Below are 25,686 nucleotides of genomic sequence, written 5' to 3'. Positions count from 1 at the left end.
AGTGGTGACACCAGGAATTTTTTCAGGGAGGGGGGGGGGATTACTACAAAAAGTAAATTTGGGTTTTTACTGGGGGGACAAATCAGAAAGTGATGGAGACATTTTTGCTTAAATATTCTTGAATGTCTGGGACCAATATCTTTCCCTGGCCTATTAAATTGTTGACCATCAACAGATTTGCCCAATTTCACCCTACAAAATATGCATGTGTATGTCGGGAAAATCCCTCCCAGACAAACAGACAGTTAAACAGTAACGAGCCAAGCCCCATGACTAACACAGCCACGGTGGGATTTCTTAGGTGAGACAGGGTTTTGCCTGTCAGGTCAACCATGGCTACTAGGGTCAGAATTTACAACTCCCTCATGACAAATTGGTGCTCTCTGTCTTCACCCAAAACAAAAACTTTTTAGCTACTTTTGTGTGACAGAACTTGCGGCATAATAATAATACTTGGGAGAATTAATAGCAATATTATTTTGACATGGCACATTTGTGATTGATTTGTGTATATTTGTAACCTGATAAGACAGTTTTACCTGAGGTTTTAACAACTGTGAATTCCAAGGTGGTGAAAAATCATAAAGGTGAAGCCTTATGGGATTCTTTCATAAACTTTTTATTTGTGAGTTTTTGTAATTTTCATAAATGAACACAAATTTTCAATATCACTTTTGTAATTGTATTTAAAAATTTGCCAGTTTGCTTTTATTTCATGGACAGTTTTTTCCACACAGTTTGTATAATTTAGCTTGTTCAAATAATAAAATGTCACATTTAAATGTTCCTCATGTATTTAAAGAAAAAACAAAATGGAAGTTTAACCATTTGCTTTCTTTCAGTGATCAAATATCAGTGACATGGCAAAGCAAATCTATTCTATTTGCTGTATACCTTCAGTATAGCCTACAACAAAATATCCATGATCTCAATAATATAACACTTTCTTTAACAAGTCAATTTGCTTTACTACACCACACATAGCCTAATAAAAAAAAAATTGAAGGAACTCACCTTTCCATATCTCCTTGCTTCTATGTTGTGCCAAGCACCATCGGATATCTCCTTCTCAGCTGTTATGGTGGTGACCCCTGATCCAAGCTCGTAAGACAACCTCAACTTCTTCTCCACAATCTCCAAGGCCAGGAAGTTGGACTTCTGATCAGTGAGACCGTCATGGTTGTACACCAACAGCGCATTGGAAGCTGTGGTTGCTATGTGCATTGAGATGATGTTCTCTCTCACTGCTAAAGTAGGCAACTCCATGAAGGACCCTTGTTCAAATCCAACACTGGTGAACTCGCATCGGTCTCCTCTCTCGCCAAATCCACACTCGCAGCGGAAGCTGCCTCCTTCTTCGATACATGTGCCACCGTTGAAACAAGGTTGGGTTGAACACGGTCCATTCTCGCAGAGGACGCCAGAGTAGCCTTGTTGGCATTCACAAAAGAAGCCATTGTCTTGATCATGGCAGATTCCATTGTTGTTGCATGGTCGGCTTGCGCACTCGTTGATGTTAACCTCACAGATAGTACCAGTGAAACCCGCAGGGCAGACGCATGTAAATTTTCCAATATCGTTGATGCATGTGCCGCCATTTTGACATGGCTCTGCATCACACTGATCATCTTGAAGTTCGCATCTTGGACCGTAGAATTCTGGTGGACAATCACACTGAATGACACGGTTGCTCATTGGCCCTACGATTATCACGGGTACGCTGTCTGTTATGGTAGACTCCTGGTAGACTTCAACAACATCTTGGCACACACCACCATTGTTGCATGGATCTGAGGTGCATGGGGTATAGTCTACCATTTCTATGGTGATGTCAGATTGAGATTCAATAGTAGCTTTGTGGTCGTTAAAAAGTTGTGCCGCATCCTCACGACTCACGTGACCGGTGCTTTCACTTTTGACGACGAGTAGAACATCCACTTTATTGACGTCTTCAACATCTTTCACGCTCAAAACAACTAGTGTTTCTCTGTTACTCAAGAATGAAGATACTGTTGCCATGAAGAGATCATAAGAGTCTGTAAGGAACTCGTTAGCATTCATGTTATACAGTCTCAGTGTGATGCTGTTCACAAGGGAGTTGTTAGTGAAAGCTTCAAATTGGACACCAAAATCGGATACAACACTTGGATGCTGACCATCATTTCCCCTTATATTCAATGCATACTGTGACTCTGTTGTATGAACAATGGAGTGAAGATTGCATCCAGAATGTATAGAGAATGCTGAATCATCTCCAGCGATGATTTCACAATCAAAGACATCGCCTGTGTCTGCGTCGATCGGTTTGACCACACCAATTAAGCCACCTGGGAAGACGGACTGGAAAGCTTTCACTTCGATGCGAGCATTCCTCTTGGATGAAGGATTATCGTTGTCGTCTTCTCGATGATATGGATGGTTGACGCCGCAGTCATGGGTGGGGATTCTCCATCACTGCTTTCAATTTGGAGATAGTAATCACTCTGTGCTTCACGGTCTAGAATGGTTTTTGTGGTAAGGACACCAGATTGGGGATTCAGAGAAATGATTGTGCATCTTGGCCTGGTAGCAAGGTGTAAGTAAACAGTGCAGGATTGGAACCAAGATCTGGGTCAGTTGCAGTGAGAGTCATGAGCACAGAGTTGGGAGGTTCATTTTCAGGAACCGCACTTGTGTCTGCACCAGGTGGAAAGATCGGTCCGTTGTCGTTGATATCTTCCAGACTGATGACGACTTCGGTGACACCTGTCTGTGGAGGTGAACCAGTGTCGATAGCACCTATGGTAAGATGATATACTGGAACCGATTCCCGATCCAACGATGTTGCCGTACGAATTACACCCGTCTTGGCATCGATGCTAAAAGCGTCTTCAGCGTTACCATCTAAGATGTCATATGAGAACCTCTTGAAATCTTCATTCTGGTCGTAATCGACTGCCGTTACTGTTGTGACATACGTACTCTGTGGTTCGGCTTCACTGATACTAGCTGCGTAGGGAATCGGATTGAAACACTGGTGGGTCATTGGCATCCGTGATGCGAATGGTAACCTGGGCTTCGTCTACATCGCCTCCGTTATTTCTCCTTCATTTTTAGCGAGTACGGATAACACAATCATGTTGTCAGTTTCTCGGTCTAGCTCTCCGTGTTCCTTGGACACCATGATCTGACCCGTTTCCGTATCAATCATGAAGCCTTTGTTATTACTGGAACCAATGAGAAGGTAGAAAACTTTCCCATCGTAGCCTTGATCCGCATCACCGGCTAGCACATGACCGACGACTGTACCGTCCGTTGCTCCTTCGCTGACTGAAAACTCATATTCATTTTCAAAGAATCTTGGGTAGTACTCATTCATACTAGTTAAATGGACCATTACATGTGCCACACTAGATTTAGACAAATCCTCATTAGCTGCCATCACAGTGATTTCAAAGATCTTATGAGAGCCTTCGTAATCAAGATTTCCTTGTGTGAGAATGACGCCTGTATCACGATTGATGGAGAAGAAATCATGACCATCGCCTCCGATGATAGAGTAACCAAATTCTGCATTCACACCGGTATCAGCATCTGTTGCTGTGACAGTCACGACTGGAGTAGCGCTTGGGGAGTTCTCCGCAACCTCCGGTTCATACTCTGATGGCTCAAAGACAGGTGGATTATCATCGATGTCTAGTACTGTGATCGTTACAATACTGCTGGTAGAGAGCGCCTCCCATCCTTGGTCTGTTGCTGTGATTTGGATTGTATGAGATCTTTGAGTCTCAAAGTCTAATGCTTTCATTATTTTGACTTGTGCAGTATCTTCATCGATTGCAAACAATCCATAATCGTTACCGGATGTAATACTGTACAGCAACATGCCATTGAGTCCAGTGTCCGGGTCAGCAGCAGTAATAGTCGTCACTTCTTCACCAACAGCAAGATCTTCCGAAACAGATACTTGATACAAAGTATCTGAAAACTGAGGTGGGTGATCATTGGAAGTCGTCACTGAGATATCGACAGTGGCAAGATCAGATTTCCGTGTGGGTTTACCAAGATCTTTCGCCTGGATGACAATCTGGAATGTTCTACTCAAGTCACTTTGCAGTGCCGTGCGTACGGTGACCCAACCGGAGTCTTGATCAACGTTGAAACGAGTTGATCCGTTACCGCCGACTATCGAGTATTCTATTTCGGCATTCACACCTTCATCGTATTCATCTACGGCACTGACTTGGATGACAGAGTCTCCAACGTAAGCATCCACAGGCACCGGAGTGAAATAGTTATCTTTTGTGAAGACTGGAGGATGATCATTGGCGTCGTAAACATGAATGGTAAAAAGCGATTCTCCATACAATGATGGTATTCCTTTGTCGATTGCAAACACTTCAAATTGATATATATTCGGATCTTCTACACTTTGTGGATCTGGTTTGACATAGGTTATTTCCTTTTTGATAGAAATATATCCAGTATTTGCATTTAAACTGAAATAGGGAGATAAATCTTTCATACGGTATATCACTTCGCTGTTGCTCCCTGAATCAAGATCGGATGCACTGACTGGTATGATGAAGGAACCAACTTGCAACTTTTCTGCAATGCTGATTTCGTACTCTGTTGGGTCAAACACAGGTGCATTGTCGTTGACGTCGGTGAGTCGAATCGTCACATCTGTCTCTACGTTGAAATAGTCATCATAGGCCATAACTCTCAGTTGATGTCTTTCTTGCTGCTCCCTGTCCAAACTCCCAGCCACAGTGATCTCTCCCGTTACCTGGTCGATATCAAAGAGGCTATCGGAGTTTCCGCTAACAAAGCTGAACTTGCTTTCCGCATTGACACCAACATCTGGATCAGTAGTGGTGACTGTGATAACGACGGATCCCAGTGGGAAATCTTCAGGTATGTTGGCACTGAATAAGTTGGTGAAAGACATTCTATTATCATTAATATCTTCCACTCCAACGCTGATGGTAGCCGTTGCCGTGTTAGCCGGGTTACCTCTATCCAAAGCAACTACTGTAAGAGTGTACTCTGATATTGATTCTCTGTCAAGTTGTCTTGCCGTTTTCAATATGCCGGACGAGTCGATAGAGAATGCATCCCCTGAATTCCCGGACAATATGGAGTACACTACTTCACCCTCGAGACCAGAGTCCTTGTCGACTGCCGTCACATGGATGATGGATTGAGGAGCAGATAAACCCTCTGCTATAGACGCTGTGTATGTATCCTGAGTGAATTGTGGTGCGTTGTCATTCACGTCAGTAACCCGCACATCAACTTGTCTGTAGCTTGACGTGGGCGTTGCGTCACCATCGTGCGCCTCGATCCAAAGCGAGAAACGTTGATACATCTCAAAATCAAGCTCTTTAACGAGTTTCACCTGTCCGCTTTGGCTGTCAATACCAAAAGTACCATCAAAGTTCCCTCCAGCAAGGTGGTATGTTATCATTCCTGCTACACCCGATTTCGGACTAGTCGCTTGGGCTGTTACTACGACTATATCAACAGCTTGATCCTCTGCATAGGTGAATGATGTGCCTTCATTAGGAGCTGTAAACGACGGGAACTGGTTACTATTATCAAAATTGATGTGGACTTGTGTGGTAGCAGCAGCATGGCTGGGGTTGGCATCTTGGACGGTTACCTCAAGTGTGTATGCTCCGTTTTCATTGGTGAGATCTTGATTGGTTTCTACGGCACCTGTTTCGGTATTGATGGTAAATTTGCTGGTATCACCACTGGTGATGGTGTAGGCTAGCCTGGCATTTTCGCCTATGTCAGCATCGATGGCTATGGGAGCAGCAACAAAGGTACCTACAGATATAAAAGGAAAAGAATATATAAATTAGGGGAAGTGTTGAAGAATAACTAAAGTAATCACTGTATGTTGTCAAAGCAAAAACCTCTCAGCTCAGACTGGTAAATTCTTTGAAAATATGTTCACTTTAGTGTTCTAATCCATTTGATCTAAAATGATTAATTGGCTTCAGTTGCACAGCATTACCAATGATATCAAAATTCAATATTGGACTCCAACTGCCTCAAATAGATTTTTAGTCCAAGCACCATGCAGGTTGATAACACAGTAGTCAAGTATCTGCATTCTTAACTTTTTCAAGGCGGTGTCAACTGCAGACGACAAGTTTTTAAAAAAAATTTCATAATTCAAAAATTTTAGAATTGTAAATTTTCATGACCATATTTGGAATCAGCATGATAAATGCATTAAAATGAGTACAAACAAGCCTAGTATTGGCACAGTGGCTCTTAAGATAGCTCTTGATATTTTGAGAAAATGTCTCAAAATTTGAACTTTCAATGAGTTTCAATTCCCCTTACCTGATGAAGAAGTTGAAGGGATCACCACATTGTAACTTGAAGATTCAAAGTTTGGTGCCTTGTCATTCACATCTTCCAAAAACACCGTGACTGTCGCTGAATTGGACTTCACATCACCATCAGTTACTGTTACTATTAAGTCATACGTATCCTGAGTTTCACGATCCAAGCTTCCAGCTGTAAGAACCCAGCCACTGATTGGGTGGATGGTAAACTTGTCACCAATGTCACTGTTTAACTGATATCTGTGTAAGTAAGGAAACATGTAATGGATTTGGTAAGTTACAGTTGGTATAGTTTCTATGTCGACTGCTCAGTGCCAGAAGTGGCTACAATGTGTAGCTGCCATGTGTAGGAGTACAATATACTGTGTGTAAATTGCCAAATGTTCACAGGGCAGCTATTGCACTTACCAACTTCTAGCACTAAGCAGCTGATGTGTATGATAGAAGAGTAGGTATAAACCTGCCTTCCAGCTCAGCTTTATTAGAATAATTCTCAAATGAAAATATGGACGTTCACAATAAGACACAAATTTTGTTGGTAGTCCAGACTATGAAATGTCTGTTAATAATGAGTGGGGGGGTTATACCAAATTTTAAAAGCTATGGACTGTTTGTAACCATTAAGATGGGACGTCCGAGTGCTATGGATCCAGAACGGGCCAAGCTGAAACTGGCATGTGATTCTTCTGGAGACTGGACATGAGGTATATAATTTATTTCCCTTCTATGTCCTATATCTTAGGGCCAGTAGATAGTTACCAGCATTTTGCCACTGGTGTGAGTAAAATGCATTCTACATTCTGCTGGTCTATACAATGAAGAATGTAGAATGTATACATGCATTTTACATGCACCGGCAACAAAGACGCTAAATGTTGATTGACAACCTAAATGAATTTCTTGATTTTAAAAGTATGGAATAAGATTTATGTTGGTAGGGTGTACAAGATCAAGTGGGTGCATTTACCTGAGATTTGCAGTAGAATCTGCATCTTGAGCTGTGACTTGTATAACACTGGTGCTGAGAGGGACCTCCTCAGGGACGGTTGCTAGGTAACTTGCTGCACTGAATTCTGGGTTGTTATCATTCTCATCCAAGACTGTGATGTGGACTGTGGTTGAGGTTCTCTTGGAAGGATTGCCTGTGGAAGAGAAGAAAACAATATAGAAACACTGTTAGTAGTGAAAAGATTTACTCAAAATTTGACCGCCCCACATTTGTGATGGTCACCCACATTTTTGAACCTTGCTACGGCCCTGCATACCATGTTGTGATGTAAGCAATATGCATGACTCTGTGCTATCAAAGGCAAAAATTTTTGGATCAAATATCGGATACTTGACTTGGAAGTTAAATGGAACCCTACTTATTACAGTTCAGCTTGAAAACTTTAATTCTGATTCTGGAATTCTATATCTACTTCTTTAGTTTTGATGAGCAAAAAGATGAATACTGTTTACAGATTACAGATCTTTGATGTAATTGACGACTGCCTAAGCCTTATATTTTGTATGTAGGCCCTAGTAATTCAGATTAGAACTCATGGTCTGTACCAGGCCTCTAATTTTAATTTTCTGGGGCACCCATTTTCAAGGCCACTGGGTAAAGATAAAGAAGGGCACCAAGGCCAACAAGTGATGAAGAATGTCTTGAAGTTGATAAAAGATCTGGGGCACCAAGGCCAAAACTGAAAAGGGGCCGGCAATAGCCTTGGTGGCCTCCCTGAAATTCGAGCCCTGGTCTGTACATTCAGGAATTGGTATTTGGTCCACCAAAGGAAGGGTCTCTGCTTTTGGCGAATTGTTACTCACGAATTCCATCATACATACTAAGCTATACAACCTACATGTTTCAACAATGTTTACTGCTGAACTAGTCCCAAGACACAATAAGGTACAATTCTTTACAAGACAATGGTGTCTGAAATTTGAACCCTATTTAGGCCGTGTCTAAGCTGTAAACAATTGTATAGACATTTAGGCCATATCTAGGCCTGTGTCTAGGCTGAAAACAATGGTTGAGACATAAGTCTCGGGAGAATTCATTGCTTGATAAATGCACTTTTAACACCTATACACCATTGATTCCTACATTGACAAAGTGAACAATTGCTACTTAAATAGAAGCTACAGAATTGGCCCTTTTCAAACATTATTAGCTAAAGTACTACATACATCATTTTCAAATACAAACTCATGTTTTTTGTTCCCATGTCTACACACCTTATTTATACCAATGTGACATGGAACAGATTATGTTCTCGCCTTACACCTAGGGAACATTCTGTAAAATTTCCAAAAAATTCATCCAGTTGCAAAAGTGCTCAAAATGCCTTCCTGAAAACCTAACCCAAGTTTACCACCTTTCACATGATACACAGCATATTTATCCTTAGGTGACATAGCACAGATTATGTGCTAACTTTACACCTGGGAAACACATTCACTGCTTGAATGTATCCAAAGTGCGACTCGGTCTCAAAAATTAGCCAAAATAACGGAATGGGTTCATCTCTCTAGACAACCTATAACCTGCTTGCTTTATACTCCACAATGAGTTTCAGGTGCTTACCCTTGAGTTCTAGAAGTTCTGCCTGAAATTTTACACAACATTGAATTTTTAACTTGACCCAAGTTGCTCCTCCCCGTTGCCTACCCGAGTGCATAGGGATAATAACTACAATGCACAATGCTGGTAGACAATGCATGCACTGGCGGCATACCCAACCTAACGCCCCAGTGTTTACGTTTGTATGCTTGTTTAAAACTATATAGCCTATATTCGTTGGTCCCTCAGCACCATAGAGTTACTGAATTTGAGACAAAAGAGTACACATTGACACTATTAAACAAGAAATCAGTGCACAGAAGAGCTGAAATTGGATTAAATGTCTTATATTTTCATTATCACTATAACTGAAAATTTTCAGAGACTGTCACCAAATTAACTGTCTGCTCAATCATTATTGTATACAATTTTAGTAAAATTGGGCATTTGTCTGTATTGAAAACTTAATTTTAAAGGCAACTTATTTTCGCAAAATGAAACAAATTCCCTTTTTACATGCTATCAACTTTGTTAACTTAGTAGATCTTGTTCACTATTATTATATCATGTAAAATTATGTTCAAATATTTAAGTATTAATGTAATTCCTTCTACATATTTAAACCTTAAACGATTTGATTTGTGATGAAAAATACTTCATGGCTTAAAATGGTTTAACGCTAGTTTGTTGCTATAGTAACTGAGATGTAAAGTAGCCATTACCGCCTTGGATTCACACCGAGGTAAACTGAGAAGGCAACCAGGGACACATTGTGGAATTAATTTGAGTTTTGTGTTACAATCAAAATAGCCAAACTTACGCTTTAAGAACGCATTTACATTATGAGTCAAAATGGTCTCACTTTCAATGGCACAGTTGAACAGGTCATTAAGCCCCATTCAATAATGTTATCTCTGACTTTGACCTCAAGTTGTTTGGGTATGAGTTTGGATACCCAATGCATCCACAGGTCACTTAATGACTGTACAAATATATCGGGGCTCAAGGACTTGAGAGATGAGAATGTTTGATGTCCTAGTGTTGGTCCATAGGTGATTCCACTGATTTTGAATATTTACTTCTCAAAGTCAACATTAGAGAAATTGATAAGTGTTTGGTTGAAATACACAACATGTACAAAATATTGAAATTATTTTTTGATGACATGTTTCAACCCGATAATGAATTATTCCATGAGCCTAATATGGCCTATGATATCTACTCCAAACATGCGGTGATAGTTTCTAATCTTTGTGCTGTAGGTATTGGCTTTCTTATTTATTGTAACCTATGCAACATAGTCAGGCCCGTAGCCAGCCCTCCGAGTTAGGGAGTTCGTTTTTGCAGATTTCTGTTAATTATAACTGATGAGTAATGGCCACGTGAAGGGCATCGCGTCATGAAACGCCACAGCAGGGGGGGTGTCTGAGGGGGATGTTCCCGCAACAGAAAGGGGAACATTTTGATTAATGAAGTCCCAATTGAAGGCATTTGGTGCACAATTTTTACATTATTATCAGAAATATATGGTTTCAATTTATTATTGCAAAGAGGCAAATTAGCACGGTTAAAACAAGAAAAAGTTGAAATTCAGGCATACGGGGTGTCTGAGCTGAAAAATGTAGTCCCAATCGAAGGCATGGTGCACCATTTTTACATTATTATCAACATATTGGTTCAATATATTACAGCAAAGACGCAAATTATCGCGGTTAAAACAAGAAAAGGTTGCAAATCAGGCGGAGGGGGTGTCTGAGGGGGATGTGCCCCCTCAGAATTGGAAGAATTTTGAAAAATGAAGTCCCAATTGAAGGCATTTGGTGCATTATTTTTACATTATTATCAGGAATATAATGGATATATTATAGCAAAGAGGTAAATTAGCTCGATTAAAACAAGAAAAATTGCTAATCAGGTGCGTTATTTCATCACAAATAATATCAATTATCTTATTTTCCTATATTATATCACTCCCTGAACTAAGTTTTCTCGGTTATCGTTTTTTTGCACACCAAATATTTTTTTTAAATCTTCAAATCTAGATGAGACAAAGAGGCAAATAATGACTCTACTGTATTTATAGCATTAAATTAAGTCATAGGCCTACATAATCTGGGCGTCGGGGGATTTTTCAAATCGTCCCGCTAATCTGAGCCTAAAACTAATAGGAAAATTCGCGCGAAGAACGAGAAAAATAACAATTTTTGTGCTAAAATGGCCATTTCAACCACATTTCCCATGTTCTCCTTTTCTTGTGTCAAAATTTTAGGGGGTTCGATCGAACCCCTCGAACCCCCCTGGCTACGGGCCTGATAGTGACAGACAGACATCTGAATTTGGCAGAAGCCTGTAAACTCTCCAAATTCCTATGAATGATGACTGTGCTTCAACAGAAGGGTTCAATTTTGGGAGGGAAACAGGAATTGGGAGGAGAGAGGAGAATGGAAAGAGATGAATACATAGCGACAGCAAAGTGAGGAGGCTACCATGGCTACAGGATGGAGGAAAGATGTATAGTGAATATTTTTTTCATCTTTGATTATCTACAGCATAAATTTCATCGTCAGCTGTCTGTGTCATCTGCCTCAAGCTACTACTACTACACATAATATTATTCCCAGGCTGTCTTAAGCTAACCCCAGACTTACTCCAACGGAGAATACATCAGATAAATAATTCTACATCAGATAAAGATGTCTGCAGAATTCTACCGTTTTACACATTGTTAGTTTTGCCAATCCTTGTAGGTTCAAAGATGAGGCTCTTGCAAAATGTGATTTCATGATGACAATTATCGCCAGTTCATAAGATGAAATAGGGTGGCATTGTAACATGTTTTAACCCCAGGTTGTAACAAATATTTAAAGATTTCAGCAATACCACACTTCATAGCTCAAGTAAGTCAAGTTGATAATGATAAGAACAAAACTGACTCCTTTGTAATTTGGTTCACCTCAAGTTCGGTAGTGACGTCAAAGCGTGCCGACAAACCGCCCCTGTGTGGGGGTGTGCATGTGCATGCACTCAGCGCATTTAATTTATGCACACGATTCGACACTGTGGCGTGTGAAATATGCACATACGTTACTACCAAACTTGAGGTGAACCAAATTATAGCCTGTTGGATCAGATTGTGTCATATACTCTCCACTGTGATTTGTTTGTTTTTTAACATCTCATATCTCCTCCAGTTGACATTACAAAATTTGACATGCGTGACAAAGATGACAAGACAAAGTACCAATAGTTGGAATCTATTTGCAACATCCAGGCATTTGCTAGTTCTCACCTGTTCATTCAAATCGATGACAACTATAATACAACTATACATCATATTCGCTACGTTGGGAACATTCTTTTTGTCATTTTTTAAGGTGATATTAAATGGATAAATAGATCGTCTGTGTTTCGGAAGTTTCCTACATTTCAAAGCATTGTGTCAACCTACACAACAAGAAATTAATTATTTTCTAGTGCATATTTGAAAAGAAAACACACCAACACATTTGTCATTGATATATTATATGCGGAGATAACTGTAATATGTATTTTCTTATCTGTTTGTCTGCATGATCTTCACCTTAAAACCAAACAATATGTTGCATTTCACGGCTGAGTTACACTTCTATCCAATCCCATTAAATTTACTTTGATTATGAAAAGAATTTTGTCAAAAGAGTTTCTTTTTTCACCGATGCGATTTCTTTTTAACCGTTTATATCCCTTTACTTTGTTATGATATTGGTAGTAATAGTAAATTTTCAGGTTGGATGACTATGCACACAGATATGTTCAAACTCTGACAACAGTCTGCAAATTTACGATCATTTTTGGTTGTATCGTTGAAAACAAATTCATAGTCTGTGGTATATCTGAAAGCACATGAAATAGGAACACATTTATCCTAAATAGGTTGGTGAACCTATATACAAGACTTGCTAATAATGCGCCTGCCAATTGCAATCCCCCCAGACCTGGGCAATAGCTAGGACTCCCAGCCAGGACTTAGCCTGGGATGTAACAGCTCATTGTGTCCCCAAACTGCCGGGACATAGCCGGGACTTATACGGGGATCTCAACTTTGCAGGGTAATACTAGGCAGGGGAAACACTGATCTGCATGCTCTATTCATTTACCAGGGAAATGCAGGTTGTTTGATATTATGATTTGAGTCGCAGAATTCATACACGTTTTGTGATCTTTCCGGTAGTGTACCCGGGTTAAGGGACTTGCCCGGGATGTACAAGAAAATATTGCCCCGCCTGCCTGAACTTAGCCGGACTATTACATGTTTGTAACAGTTTCCAAAATTACCCGCCTTTCCCGCTAGTGGCTAGTGCCAAGTCCTGGGGGGCAGGGACTACAACTGACAGCTGCATAAATGTGTGATTTAATAAGCACTGGTAAGAAACATACTTTCATGTTGTTCGCTAATGTATGCTAGATGCGCTGGTTGTCGGAACGGTATACTGACAGATAACAGAAGCTAGTATCACCTATCATTAATCATAGTCAAGTTTGGGGGTCTAGGCTATAATTCATAGCAACAAGAAAATCTTGTTTTAACAGGTTTGGCACTTCTACCAATTTGAGATCCTCCCATAATTATTTTGTTTCCTGTTCAGATTTAGATATTCTCTGCTTAACATTCCTAATTTACTCTACTATACAATACTGAAATTCCTATATCACTTACATGTAGTCTAAACACATTCATGCTCTAAACAAACCACTTGAAAATGCAAAATGGCTGGCAATCAAAAGTGAAATATTTTACGAATTTTGCAGCAACATCAACCTATGTAATGACCATTTTGTATCATTTAACATTCAATGTTTCTTAATGGACTTCATAAATTCAGACAATTTTTTCTCTCTCCTTCTCCCTTTTTGATGACAATGTACAAAAGAAATAAAAATTCCTTTAAAAAGAATTTCCTCACATCACATCCAAGCTCACATTGGGTGCCCATTCCTTTTTTAAAGGAATTTTTATTCTCTTCTTTTGATGCCGCTCTTCCCAATTTTGCTTCATTCTGAAGACAGACTAGCTTATAGCTTTTCATCAATTACCTGGTTACCCAATAACTAGGCAATTCAATTTGTTGTTTAACATCCAGATTACCAGGTGATGATATCATACACCTCAACTATTCCCTTCATCCATCTCTTGGACCAAGTTCAAGTTGTCTGTCCATCAAACCAAGTGACCTTACACGACCCCTAACCAAGACCCAGTAGGGTACTAAATCAGTGGTCTAATGGGGCTTGACCAATCTCAATGAGCCTTTCTGTTACTATAGTATGGTTAATGGTTATACTGCTGTGTAGTCTCAGGAATTGCTTGTTACCTGTAATTTGTTGCCAAACTCTTAGGTCATAGACTCATAGTTAAGGTCATGGTGAACAGATGAAATGTTCATTTGGGATTCCACAATGATACATGAGGGTCTCCCTCCAAACAATTAGCCATGTAGGTCTACAATCATTGAAGATTCAACTCATGCCATAGATCATCCTTAACCCTATTAAACGCCCTTGGCGAGGGAGAAGGAAAGAAGTTATCAAGGAAGAAGAGAAAACGGTTTTGAACTAGGTACCCCTCTGGCACCAGACAAGCAAACGGCCACACCATGCCACTGCACCGAGGTCTACCTTGGCCGGCCAAGCTTTCTGCGCCCATATGACTGTTAGTGTTCGCACAATGACACAATCCCATCACATGGGATACCCGCACTTGCAAGTTACATAAAATGAATAACATTTAAGTGGTGCAATTATTTGTGTTCTTTCAATTATTTGTGTTCTTTCATTTTCTCCTGTGGTCGGAAGTCCTCTTTTTACCAATTGTGTACTATCTGTTCATGCTGGGTTTGGAAGGTTTGTACTGGTATTCAAATTTATCCTTAAAACAAAGTAGGCAATGGTTATGTCCTACAGTTTCTTTTAAGGCAGAATGGGCATTCTCTACATGGTATCCAATTGTGTCCAGCTCAACATGATCATGCTGTAATATCAGCAGTTACCTCATTCTTAACAAAAGAACAATTTGAATGCCGATATTGACAAATAAAATGTGCATATCCAATCATCATCTGTTCACTTTAGCTAAAGTCATCCCCATTTTTGCTAGATTCCTCCTAACTTCATGTTTTTCTCCTTAAACCAAGCCCAGTCTGATCATGCTGTTATCGGAAGCTAGCCTCATCCTCATAACAAAGTGGTCATTTTGTTGCCCCAAATATCCTGTGGTTTTTAGATGAATTTTCATCATCTAAGTGCTTGGTAGATCACTCATCATTTAAGTATATCTCTGCACGTGTATTTGAGATTACTGACCATTTTCATCGAGCCTCTGATGATATCAGTGCACAAGGTATGGTACTCTCACACGAGATCCCTGCTCAGGTCAGGGCAAAGATTTACTCACTGAAACACTATATTTTCTTACATTTTAAAGAGCTACGACATTAATAAATTGTAATAGAAGAATATTTGTTTGTTTGTTTGCTTGTTTATAGTCATGATGCATTCTAAAGGGATCAACCTCATACAAACTTGCTATGGACATATATTTTCAGGCACACATGTAAGCAGAGAAGATGAGAAGTTCTCTAAATCTAACATGTACACAAATTATTGCAAGACAAATCTATAATATTAATAGCCCACGCAGGGCAGTTCTGGGGGCAGTCCTTTTGTAGAGGTGGTGCTATTAAAATTCACCATTTTGTACATCTGCATTTATTGAACTTATAAATACAAGCATCATGTATCAATCCATGCTCTACCTTTGTCAAATGCACTATCATTATCAATAACAGATCAATTTACATTCAGAAGACAAATATATTTTGCAACCCTGTCTTGTTGCTATTGATCATTATTTTATTGATATCTTCACACACATCTTGATCGACCCACAAGCCAACCCTGTTATTGAATTTGGGAATGGTAATAGAGTCATTCTTCATGTACACTTTTTGAAACTACTTTGGAAATTCTTTACAAATATCCTCCATTTTATTTCATTGGTTTAGAATACAATGTAACAACCTCTGCTCTAGCATATATTCCCCCAACTATCAAACTAGCCCTACTCCATACCCTTTCCCTCCGATTTAACCCTCAAACTAACAATACTTCTAGATTTTAGCACTTCTTGGCAATTTTCCTCTTTCTCTAGTCTAAAGCAAGAATTAGTTCATATTTTTGAGCTGTATATGCCACACTGATAGGAACTCCATTTAATGGAAATTATGTAATAAGGTACCACATCGAATTCAGTCCTACAGCGCTATCAGTGCCCGGTTAGGTACCAATGACTCTTTCTATCATACCCTGGTGATGTAATAAATTGTATCAAGAATTCTAAATTAACATTTGCAGTGTTACCATTTTCGCCATTTAGATAAAAAACAAAAGCACTTTGCAAAATGTTCATGCCGATTATAACAGAAATAGCCATCAACACCTATCGGGACACCGAATTAGGACCAAATTAGACATTTTGCCTGACCAATTTAGTTTCCACCCCCTCCTGGTCTCCCCACCCCTCCAATGGCATCCTTAAACTGTGCACTTGGCCTCTTTATATTCCCTATCACCCCTCTTCTTCTCTTCCACTTATGTTTTATGCCACACAAGGTGTACTACAGAAACCAGCCTTTCCAACAGCCCTCTTGGTAACATGTTTAGACAAGGATCAATATTCCCATCCATTCTATTGGTATAGATTCAGAAGACATCAATTGAAAGATAAAGGACGCTCCCTCTATTACAGTCAAGCTCAAAGGGCAACAAAGATTTTCTACAACTCCATGTAGATCTATTAAAAGAACATTATGAATAACAAAGAATAACATGGCACAATCCAATAAGCATTTTGTTCTTATTGGCTTACAAGGCACCCATATGAAGGCTGCAAATAAACTACATGTAGGAGGGCAATTGGGATGGGAATCTAAGGAAGATGATCAATTCATGTTTTAATATTTATGAACTGGGTTTTTCTTCTTTTGAAGTTGGTTATGATTTACAATGTTTGTTTACCACAGTTGCAAAACACAGGATAATCACAATGAAAGGATTAATTCATATTATTGGGTTAAATTCAATTTAAAATATGTATAACACCCCAATTTGCACAAAAAGGCAGAAAAAGTTGAAAAGTTAAGAAAAAGAAAAAGATCAATAAGTTAAAAATGGCTAAAAATATATGTGTATGCTGTTGGTATTGTAAAGGTCTAGAATTGAAAATTATGTAATGGTTTGTTAGAAACATTAACAAAGGATCACGTCAAACAACCGTGACACAATTACTAACCAATTAGTGGACCAAAAATCTAGTTAAAGACATGAATAAGTTTAAAACAGGAAAATGAACATGCAAACAAATTATTTTTAAACAAGGACTGAATGTAATTGCAAGTAAGGAAAAGACCATTCGCAATCTACAGCTTGTGCACCAATGACCATTGGTACTCACTTGGGCTCAGTAACGTGTGCTTCTAAAACTTTCGCTTGCTAATGAAACCCATATCACTCTCCTGGTCTTAGGGCCCACTTCCCCTGAGTGATTAGTAATTGGTATCAGCATTGCGTATAAATGAGGGTTATAGGTTACCAGCGAACCACACAGGCTACAATCGTCGCACCGCCTGTTGCTGGGATTTAGGTGCGTGAAGCGGACCCAAAGATATCATTGCCAACGCTTCGTTGAGCGGCCTCAGGGAACTGTTGGTGACTTTTGTTGCTTGTTGAAGGATATCTGCCTTAAGTGAATTCTAAGTGGCTATGTATAAGTCTTATGACTATGAGCAAATGTGTTTGTGACTGTTTGCGTTTGTGTGTTCGCTTGTTTACCATACTAGTTCTACGAAAAATCTCAATAATGTTTTCATATGTGGACATTTGGGTGTGTGTGGGGGGTGTTGCATGTGTGGGATGAGTGTGCCTGTGGGGATGTGTTGAGGAAAGGTATAGGCAGTGTTCCCATGCAGCATTTTTGGGAGGGGTCTTGTCCCACGGTCTCATACCTTATGATGAAATGTTCACACACCATCGCAATGGGCATATTATCAATATTGTTCACAATATTTTAGGTGAGATGTACTTCCAACAATGAAAACATAACATCCTCCAAAATATTATTCATGCAAGTTTCTCAAAGTTGCCATACTTATCAAATTTAACCCACAATATAGATAGTGGCACGGACCATAAGGAAGCAAATACCCCGTAGCAAGGGTGGCAGTATATACATATGCTGGCAGTCATCCTTTGGTAATTGGTAGAACGTGAACAAAAGCTGGCAATTTAACCCTGGCCTTAGGGGCACTTCTTAAATTTTCTTATATATCCCACAAAAGACTGTCCGGCAACTGGAATGGAAACTTTGTACACACAGATACCTAGATGTAGACCTGGCCATACTTACAGACGTAGCACATAGTTCTTTTAAAGGTGAACCTCATTGAAAATAAAGTTATATGTCAATGGAAAGCTTATGATGTCAGGATACTAAAAATTATTTTTTCCGATTTTTTTGATGGCCAATAAAGCTGAAAAATTAAAAAATGATTGAATTTTTGGTCTTTTTGAGGCGCCAAAAAGCACCCAAATCAATCGTCTATGACCTTGGGAATGCTCGTGACGTAAGCTCAGTTCACAGTCACGTGATCCTACTCGGAAACATGTAAACAAGACTTGCTTCCTGTACTTTGCAAGCTGCCCGGCAAGTCTGATTTTCACAATAAAGCTTGAAATTAGAGGAATCTTCAAGTTGCTGGTTCCTTCTATATATATTAGAAATAATAGAATTATTGTCAATACATACATTTTCCGTAAATTTTTGACAAAATCAGTCATAACTGGCTGGGTATAACTGGGTAATTGAGTTTGAATTTCGCTGGGATCAATCCCATGCGCAAATGCTTGCTGCTACCGTTCATGTCATGGACTGAATAAACATGATCGAATAACAAATTAAATACTTGTTTGTGACATTCCCTATTCTTGATTCATTTTAAAATATCTGATTAAAAAAATATCGCCTTGCAGTAATGAAAAATTAATAAAAAAACCCAGATTTCATCAAATCCAGCCCATATAATGGTTTTCATATTTAGCGCATTATTGATAATACATTCTTTCCACACAATCGCGATTGAAAGAAACAGATACTCGGCCAGATACTTTATTATAAAAATAAATACAATTTAGGCTTAGTAGACCGTTATTTGACGGAATTCTGAAATCTGAATAAAATTAAAATATTGTCACTTGTGTCACGAGTCTTTAATGATAGTACAATCAGTGTAGGTTACTGAAAAAGTGCACATTCATGTTTTATGGATTACCGAACACGATCGCGTAAATTGCTGCTGAAGAAATTGAAGGGACGGATATGCACAAACACAGCGACTCGCTTGGGCTTCGTCCTCAGCACTTGCGCTGTCTGTTTCATGGGGTGTTTCAGCAGATTTGATCAATCGTTCCCTTATATTTGGAACATTTACAGGAATATATTACGCTGATGAAGTAGCAATAAGTTGGAAATATCAGAATGTCAATATCAAATCGGTCATTTTGTCTGCAAGTACAGTACAGTCGCGGATACTGAACACTTTCGGCGTAGTGAGACTCAGTCAGTCACTGAGCTCATCCCGTATGTATCATATACGAGTTCGCCTATCATACATGACCGGCCATGACCGGTTGTAAAGCTAAGAAATAATTAAAAAATCCTGTACATATATATACCTTATTCTATTCCTTCATTTTCTCATTGTGATAAGTTCATCTCAACTTGATGTGACGATCTGAACTGGTAGCACTAGCAGTTATTTTTGCAATCTGTTTTCATTCCGGTTCTTCGCTAATCTTCACTCTTCGTGTTACTGTAATATTCCCTATGCATATCGTGGATGGCTTGGCCTATCCCAAATCACCCCGGCCAGCACTTTTCCCATTTTTAAATCCACACACTTTATTCAGGAACTTCATTCTTGATTTGATCATGATATTTCCTTCATGTTATTCTTATTTTATTGAAGATATTTTTCATGTAAAGTAAGTTGACAATGACTGAGTTCGTGCATTGGCCCGTTGCATGCCACAGTAATACACGGACATTGTGTTTACAATCAAACCCGGAAGTAACTGTGTGTCCCTGGGCTGACGTCATCAACGAAAAGGCCAAATTTGAACGATTTCGTTTTGTAATTTAGGGGGTGCCAATATCCAATCTTTGCATGGAGATTATGTCTAACCTGGTACGCTATGCAAATAAAAAATATTCTTTTCTGCTTCCTGACATCATAAGCTTTCCATTGATATATAACTTTATTTTCAATGAGGTTCACCTTTAAAAAATGTGGCTGATTTAAAGCTAGAATTGGTTATAAAAAGGAGTAGAATTCCGTTATTTCCTGTCGGTTGCCAAACCATGATTTTGTTAATTTGCTCCTAATGAAACGGTCTCTGTACGTGAGCTGACCTCAACCCCTGCTGGGTACAACAATGGATACCGACCATAAATGGAGATATTTAAATATGCATGAATTGATGTTGCTTAAAATTGCCATTATACAAATCAACATCTGTATTTTGGTAAGACTATAAGAATTACAATAAAAGTATAAACTGTCATTCAAATGCCATGACAGAATACTTTGGAATCAATTTCAACAAGTATTTGTTCACAGACGATAATTAAAATTACTCAAAACACACCAATAATAGTAATTACTCCACTAGTCACTATGGATCACAATAACCTCATCCCAATGGCATAGTTCAATAACCTAAATTAAACAATGATAGTGCAAAATTTGACCTCATGTTGCCGAGTATGAGTTTTTGTACTCAAATTTTCAAAGGTCAATCAATGAATGTACAAATGTATTGGAGTTGAAGAACTCTGCCCTGATAGATGAGCATGTTGTGGATCCTAGTGAGTACTTGCAAAATTACACAATAGTCATCAGCAAAATCTTAATATAAACACCAGCTTATTCACAACCAACAAAGCTGATATTGTGGAAATTATATTAGTCGGAAAATACATTCTTTGAGATATTCTTGGATGAGTGCAGTAAATAAGCGTAGAAGGTTTGAAGTTTGATGCATCGTGAACGCAACCCCCTGTTGCTTCCCTGGGTCGTTAATAGCTGGACTCATCCTTTGAGCATAGGTATTGCAAGCAGGTGTGCTATATGAAACTTTCACTGCAGGAATCTCTATCATGACAACTTCATAATATTATATGTATCTCATCTAGTATTAGTGGACACTTACAATTACCTGACATTAATACAATTAATAATATTTCTTATTTAATTCTTTATTATGGGTAACTGAACTCTAGAGTCCACCAAAGGTCAAGTTTGAGTTCAGTTCAATTGTGTTTTGTGTGACTAACAGTTGAACTAAATTGTATATTATTTAGCAATTCTGAATTGTTATCATCTTTTATTGCAGTATTATCAGGCTGTTTTTGAGTAAATGCACTTCTGCTGCAAGTGACAGATATGTCTAGTTTGAATTCTGATGCAAAATATTTTGTTCATAATATTTTTCTTATGATCTTCCATAATATCATCGAAGGGACACATCATGTCATGTCTGCTAAACTTTGTTGAAAAAACATAAAAGTGCAGTACAGTTTATGTCGACAAAACGAAAAATCTGGGTTCCGGATCTGGATCGACTCTGGTGCATGTGCAACTCGTATTCGTATCAAACAACTTTTTGGCAAGAAACAGCAAATTCAGATTATTCAAATTAAAGAAAACAGAAAGAAGCCAGGGACACAGTTTTGCTCTAGTGGCACCATATTATGGCCGTAATTGTAGATGTTCACAAGCAACTGAAATGAGTTCAAGTTCCATGGTTTTCTATAAAACAAATACAATTCAGTCCTACAAAATTTGTCTGAATTTGATTGTGTCTGTGATGATCATCATTGATTAACTAACCACAATTAGCGGTTGTAGTATCACAAAATGACCCAGGACCCATGATAAATAGGCATCACTGTGCTAATACTGAGTTACGAAAAAACTGTACCACATGCTCATCCGAACCAGCAACCATACAGAGCGACTGTAGGCCTATACATGCATTAGCTATTATCATAATTATACTGATGGAGTTCAAGTGCACTTTTGGCCTCAGAACATCTTGGCATCACCTGCTTCTCAATTTGACTGCTCAGTGCCAGAAGTGGGTAAATGCAATAGCTGCCATGTGTAGTTACCATGTATACATGTAGACGAGTACAATATACTGTGTGTAAATTGCCAAATGTTCACAGGGCAGCTGTTGCACTTACCAACTTCTTGCACTGAGCAGTCAAATTATACATCATTTCCTATGTTATCTCTACCCCAATGGCAAAGTCCATGCTGTGTTCATTAGTCTCGCAATGCCACAACTATGTGGGAATGTTTATTTGCACCGATCATCAAGTCAAAGTTCTTCATGTGGCCATGTTCAGAACATAAGTAAAGCAAAGAAAGTTCATGCTCGTGCCATTTTCTCCCTTCTTCCTTGCTGTGCCGGTATAAATGTGTACGCACATTCCCAGGTGCATGTGCGGCTCAAAGGAACCAAGGATTTTCAAATACTCGTTGAATGCAAACTGCTTCTGGCCATGTAATGTCATGACCACGGCCAACAATACCAATTATACACTTTCCATGCCCTGCTTTACAGCTTTTCGCTGGCTGTGTATTCTTTTATAAACATAGGCTACAAGTCTGTACAGGTTTCTCCACTGCGTGGGTTATAAGTGTAACTTTGTATCGGAATAATGTAATTTTTCAAATGGCTGATTGGTGCTGGTTGTGAGGAGCACTTTGTGGAAGAAAATGCACACCACAAAAAGTAGGGGAAAGAAAGAAGGGTGGCAAGGGGAAAGGCACTGAAGAAGAGGGTTAACAGAGGGTGGGTTTAACATAGCACTGCCAAGGTTCTGGGTTTGAGACCCAACTAAGAGGAAAGGCACAGAAGAAAAAGATTATCAGAGGGTGTGGGTTTAACACTGCCCAGGTCCTGGGTTCAATCAAGACCAGCTAAGGTGAAAGGCACTGAAGAAGCAGGTTGTGGATGGGGGAGTGATTTAACATAGCACTGCCAAGGTCCTGGGTTCGAGACCAGACTGAGGAAAGGCACTGAAGAAGGTCAACAGAGGGGTAGTGTTTTAACATAGCACTGCCAAGGTCCTGGGTTCAAGACCAGTTCTTCCAAGACAGCTTATTTTTGTTTACCTTTTCCCAGTCTGATATTGAAACTGATTTCACTTGTTTTTCATACATTTGTATTGTTTGTTTCATTTCAAATACTTTACATCTGCAATAGCATTCACACAAATCCACCAAACCACTAACACCACCCACATAGCATTATCAAATCAAATGTACTTGTAACTGCTTTTGTTATGAATGACATCTCTAACCTTTCTATTACACCTAAATCCTCTAAATATGGAAACAAACGAACCGGTTACCGGTTACCACACATTTGGCATACCTTACTTGTCTCATGAGTACCCGACTACAATGTGTTGATTTTCTTGCCTTGTTTTGGGCTCAATATTTGACGAAGGTTAATCCACATTTAATTGTATAGTAATGGCATCACAACTTCTTGGCTGGCAGAAGAAATTGCAACATTATTGACCCATTTTATCACTTTGTTTTGTAACACAGTTGAATCTCCCGTTCCGCACACATCCATGGCCACCATCTTAGGACTGAGAATATTATTCAACCATATACACGTACGACAAAGTCCATGAGAACACAATTTAATAAGCTTTAACAAATTTTTGAACTTCCAACATGTAGTAATATCATATTTGAAATCTGCACACCACATAAGTTTTACAATGCAGCAAAAAGCAGACAAACAAGCTAGGCACTCCGAACAGCAATCACATACCTTTTGTGCATATGTCAGAACACATTTATCCTATTTTATCGGTAAACAAATTATCCACTAAAACCGTGCCTCACAAATCACCACTATTATCAATCTCAGTCGCAATTATCCCCCTTTTCTTCAAACCCTATTCTTAAAACGTTTTTGTCTAATGCCCCTAACTAACTAGTTTCCCCATTAGGTCCTTTACATTATAGAAACAAAAGTTTCTTCTTTTATACTAATGAACATTGAAACATTATAATCTTAATCATTCTCATCTCCCAGGACACAGTTATTTAACCCTAATATGCTTGTACATTCCCCCGGTACATTCATAGAATGACCTTTGAACATCTTGGGTACAAAAACTCATCTTCAGGTCAACTTTTGAGCTGTGAATGTTGTATGGAGGACTGGAGGATATTGAACTATGCACTGGACATGGTACTGGCTGGGGTACAATGAAGTTAGACACACTTCTGAAACATTGAACCAGGCAGTTTTGACCGTACATTTTCCTGGGGGTTTGAACTTGGATTTAACTACCTAATTAGACGTACAGTGTTTAAACTGGTAGATTACAGTGATAAAAGGGAAGGGGTTGGATGAATGAAATTACGGTCTGTGAACTTCTGGGTGCCCAAAGGGTACCGGAGTGAGAGTTTGTCATTTTAAACAAACACGGGTATTATTCACTTATTGATTTAATTCATTGATAAGGTTTGAGAAGTCAAGTTTCAGTAAATGGTAGTCAATGACTGCGGAGAATTGTAACACTTTTCATAGTTTTTGATACTACTAAATACTTTTCAGATGATGAATACATAAATTTGCATATACATCCGTGTCTGTGACAAATTCATTCATTAACAGTCAGATGCATATTAATTTGTCCGTTTATCACAAGTAGAAAGTCATCATCAGTGTGAACGTTTCTGTTTCAAAACACACATTCTCTGTGGAACTTAAGAACCACTGACCCAAAACTCATTTGTTGTTCATTAAGTATTAATTAAATTACAATGCTTCTTCACACGTAAATACTTAATTACTGTTTCAAAAGTGTTGGAGACTGTTGCACAGTCTACGGTTGACGACTTGACATACACCATGGTTCATGTATAGGGGGTTAATGAAATCGGACAAAGATTTCATTATAAAACGTACAATAGTCCATGGGTCCATGCAGCAAGGGTCAATGGGGGATAGAAACCATAGTCCAAAACTAATGATATCAGACAGACAGTGAAACCACAATTTAACTTGGTTTCGTGGTTATAAAAAGGCCTGTTGTATCAACATACATTGTATGATTCCTTGTATGTTATCATGGTTATTGGAGTTTAAAGCAAGAAAGAAAGCTAGCATCCATGCATACAGCTTTTAAATGCCAAATTTGCAAACCATTTGTATGGCCTCCGACATCCATATTCCTTCTCTAATTCTCTGCATGTTATCTTAGTAATTGGTTAATTACGTGAATACAAGTAGATAATCATGTACCTCCTACTCGAGTAGTTCACCTATGAGAGGAAGGAATCACAGCGACAAGAATTGCATGGAAGCAGCATGATTGGAGACCACAAAAATAATTACAAGCATGCCACATGGCTTCCCCGGGATGGCTTCAAACTGGTATCGTACAATTACACAATATGTAAGACTTGTACAGTTGAAAAATAGAACCAAATGTGCTGAAGCTAAAAGTTTTTTCTGTTACACATTGATCTTGGAATATGATGTATGGATGGACTTCATCAAGCAACTTCATAGACAATTCATCGTCATATTTAACAAAATGGTGTAAATATTAAAATTGGTGAGAAAACAATTACCATACTTGAACTCAATCACATCATGTAGACA

At 38.9% G+C, this 25,686-nt stretch overlaps 1 protein-coding gene across 1 annotated transcript in view; it reads right to left on the bottom strand.

The window, feature by feature from the left end:
• The window catches only part of LOC140160790 (protocadherin Fat 4-like), a 101,699-nt gene that overhangs the window by 15,314 nt on the left and 60,699 nt on the right, over positions 1-25,686 (bottom strand). The window contains 7 exon segments of the mRNA XM_072184093.1: positions 1,015-2,405; positions 2,408-2,531; positions 2,534-2,995; positions 2,997-3,076; positions 3,079-5,814; positions 6,340-6,584; positions 7,312-7,486. Of these exon segments, the coding sequence (XP_072040194.1) occupies positions 1,015-2,405; positions 2,408-2,531; positions 2,534-2,995; positions 2,997-3,076; positions 3,079-5,814; positions 6,340-6,584; positions 7,312-7,486 (5,213 nt within the window).

This window comes from Amphiura filiformis, chromosome 9 (assembly GCF_039555335.1).
Source record: "Amphiura filiformis chromosome 9, Afil_fr2py, whole genome shotgun sequence".
Taxonomy (NCBI): domain Eukaryota; kingdom Metazoa; phylum Echinodermata; class Ophiuroidea; order Amphilepidida; family Amphiuridae; genus Amphiura; species Amphiura filiformis.
Note: the sequence above shows the minus strand (reverse complement) of the source record. Positions and strands in the feature narration are given on the sequence as shown.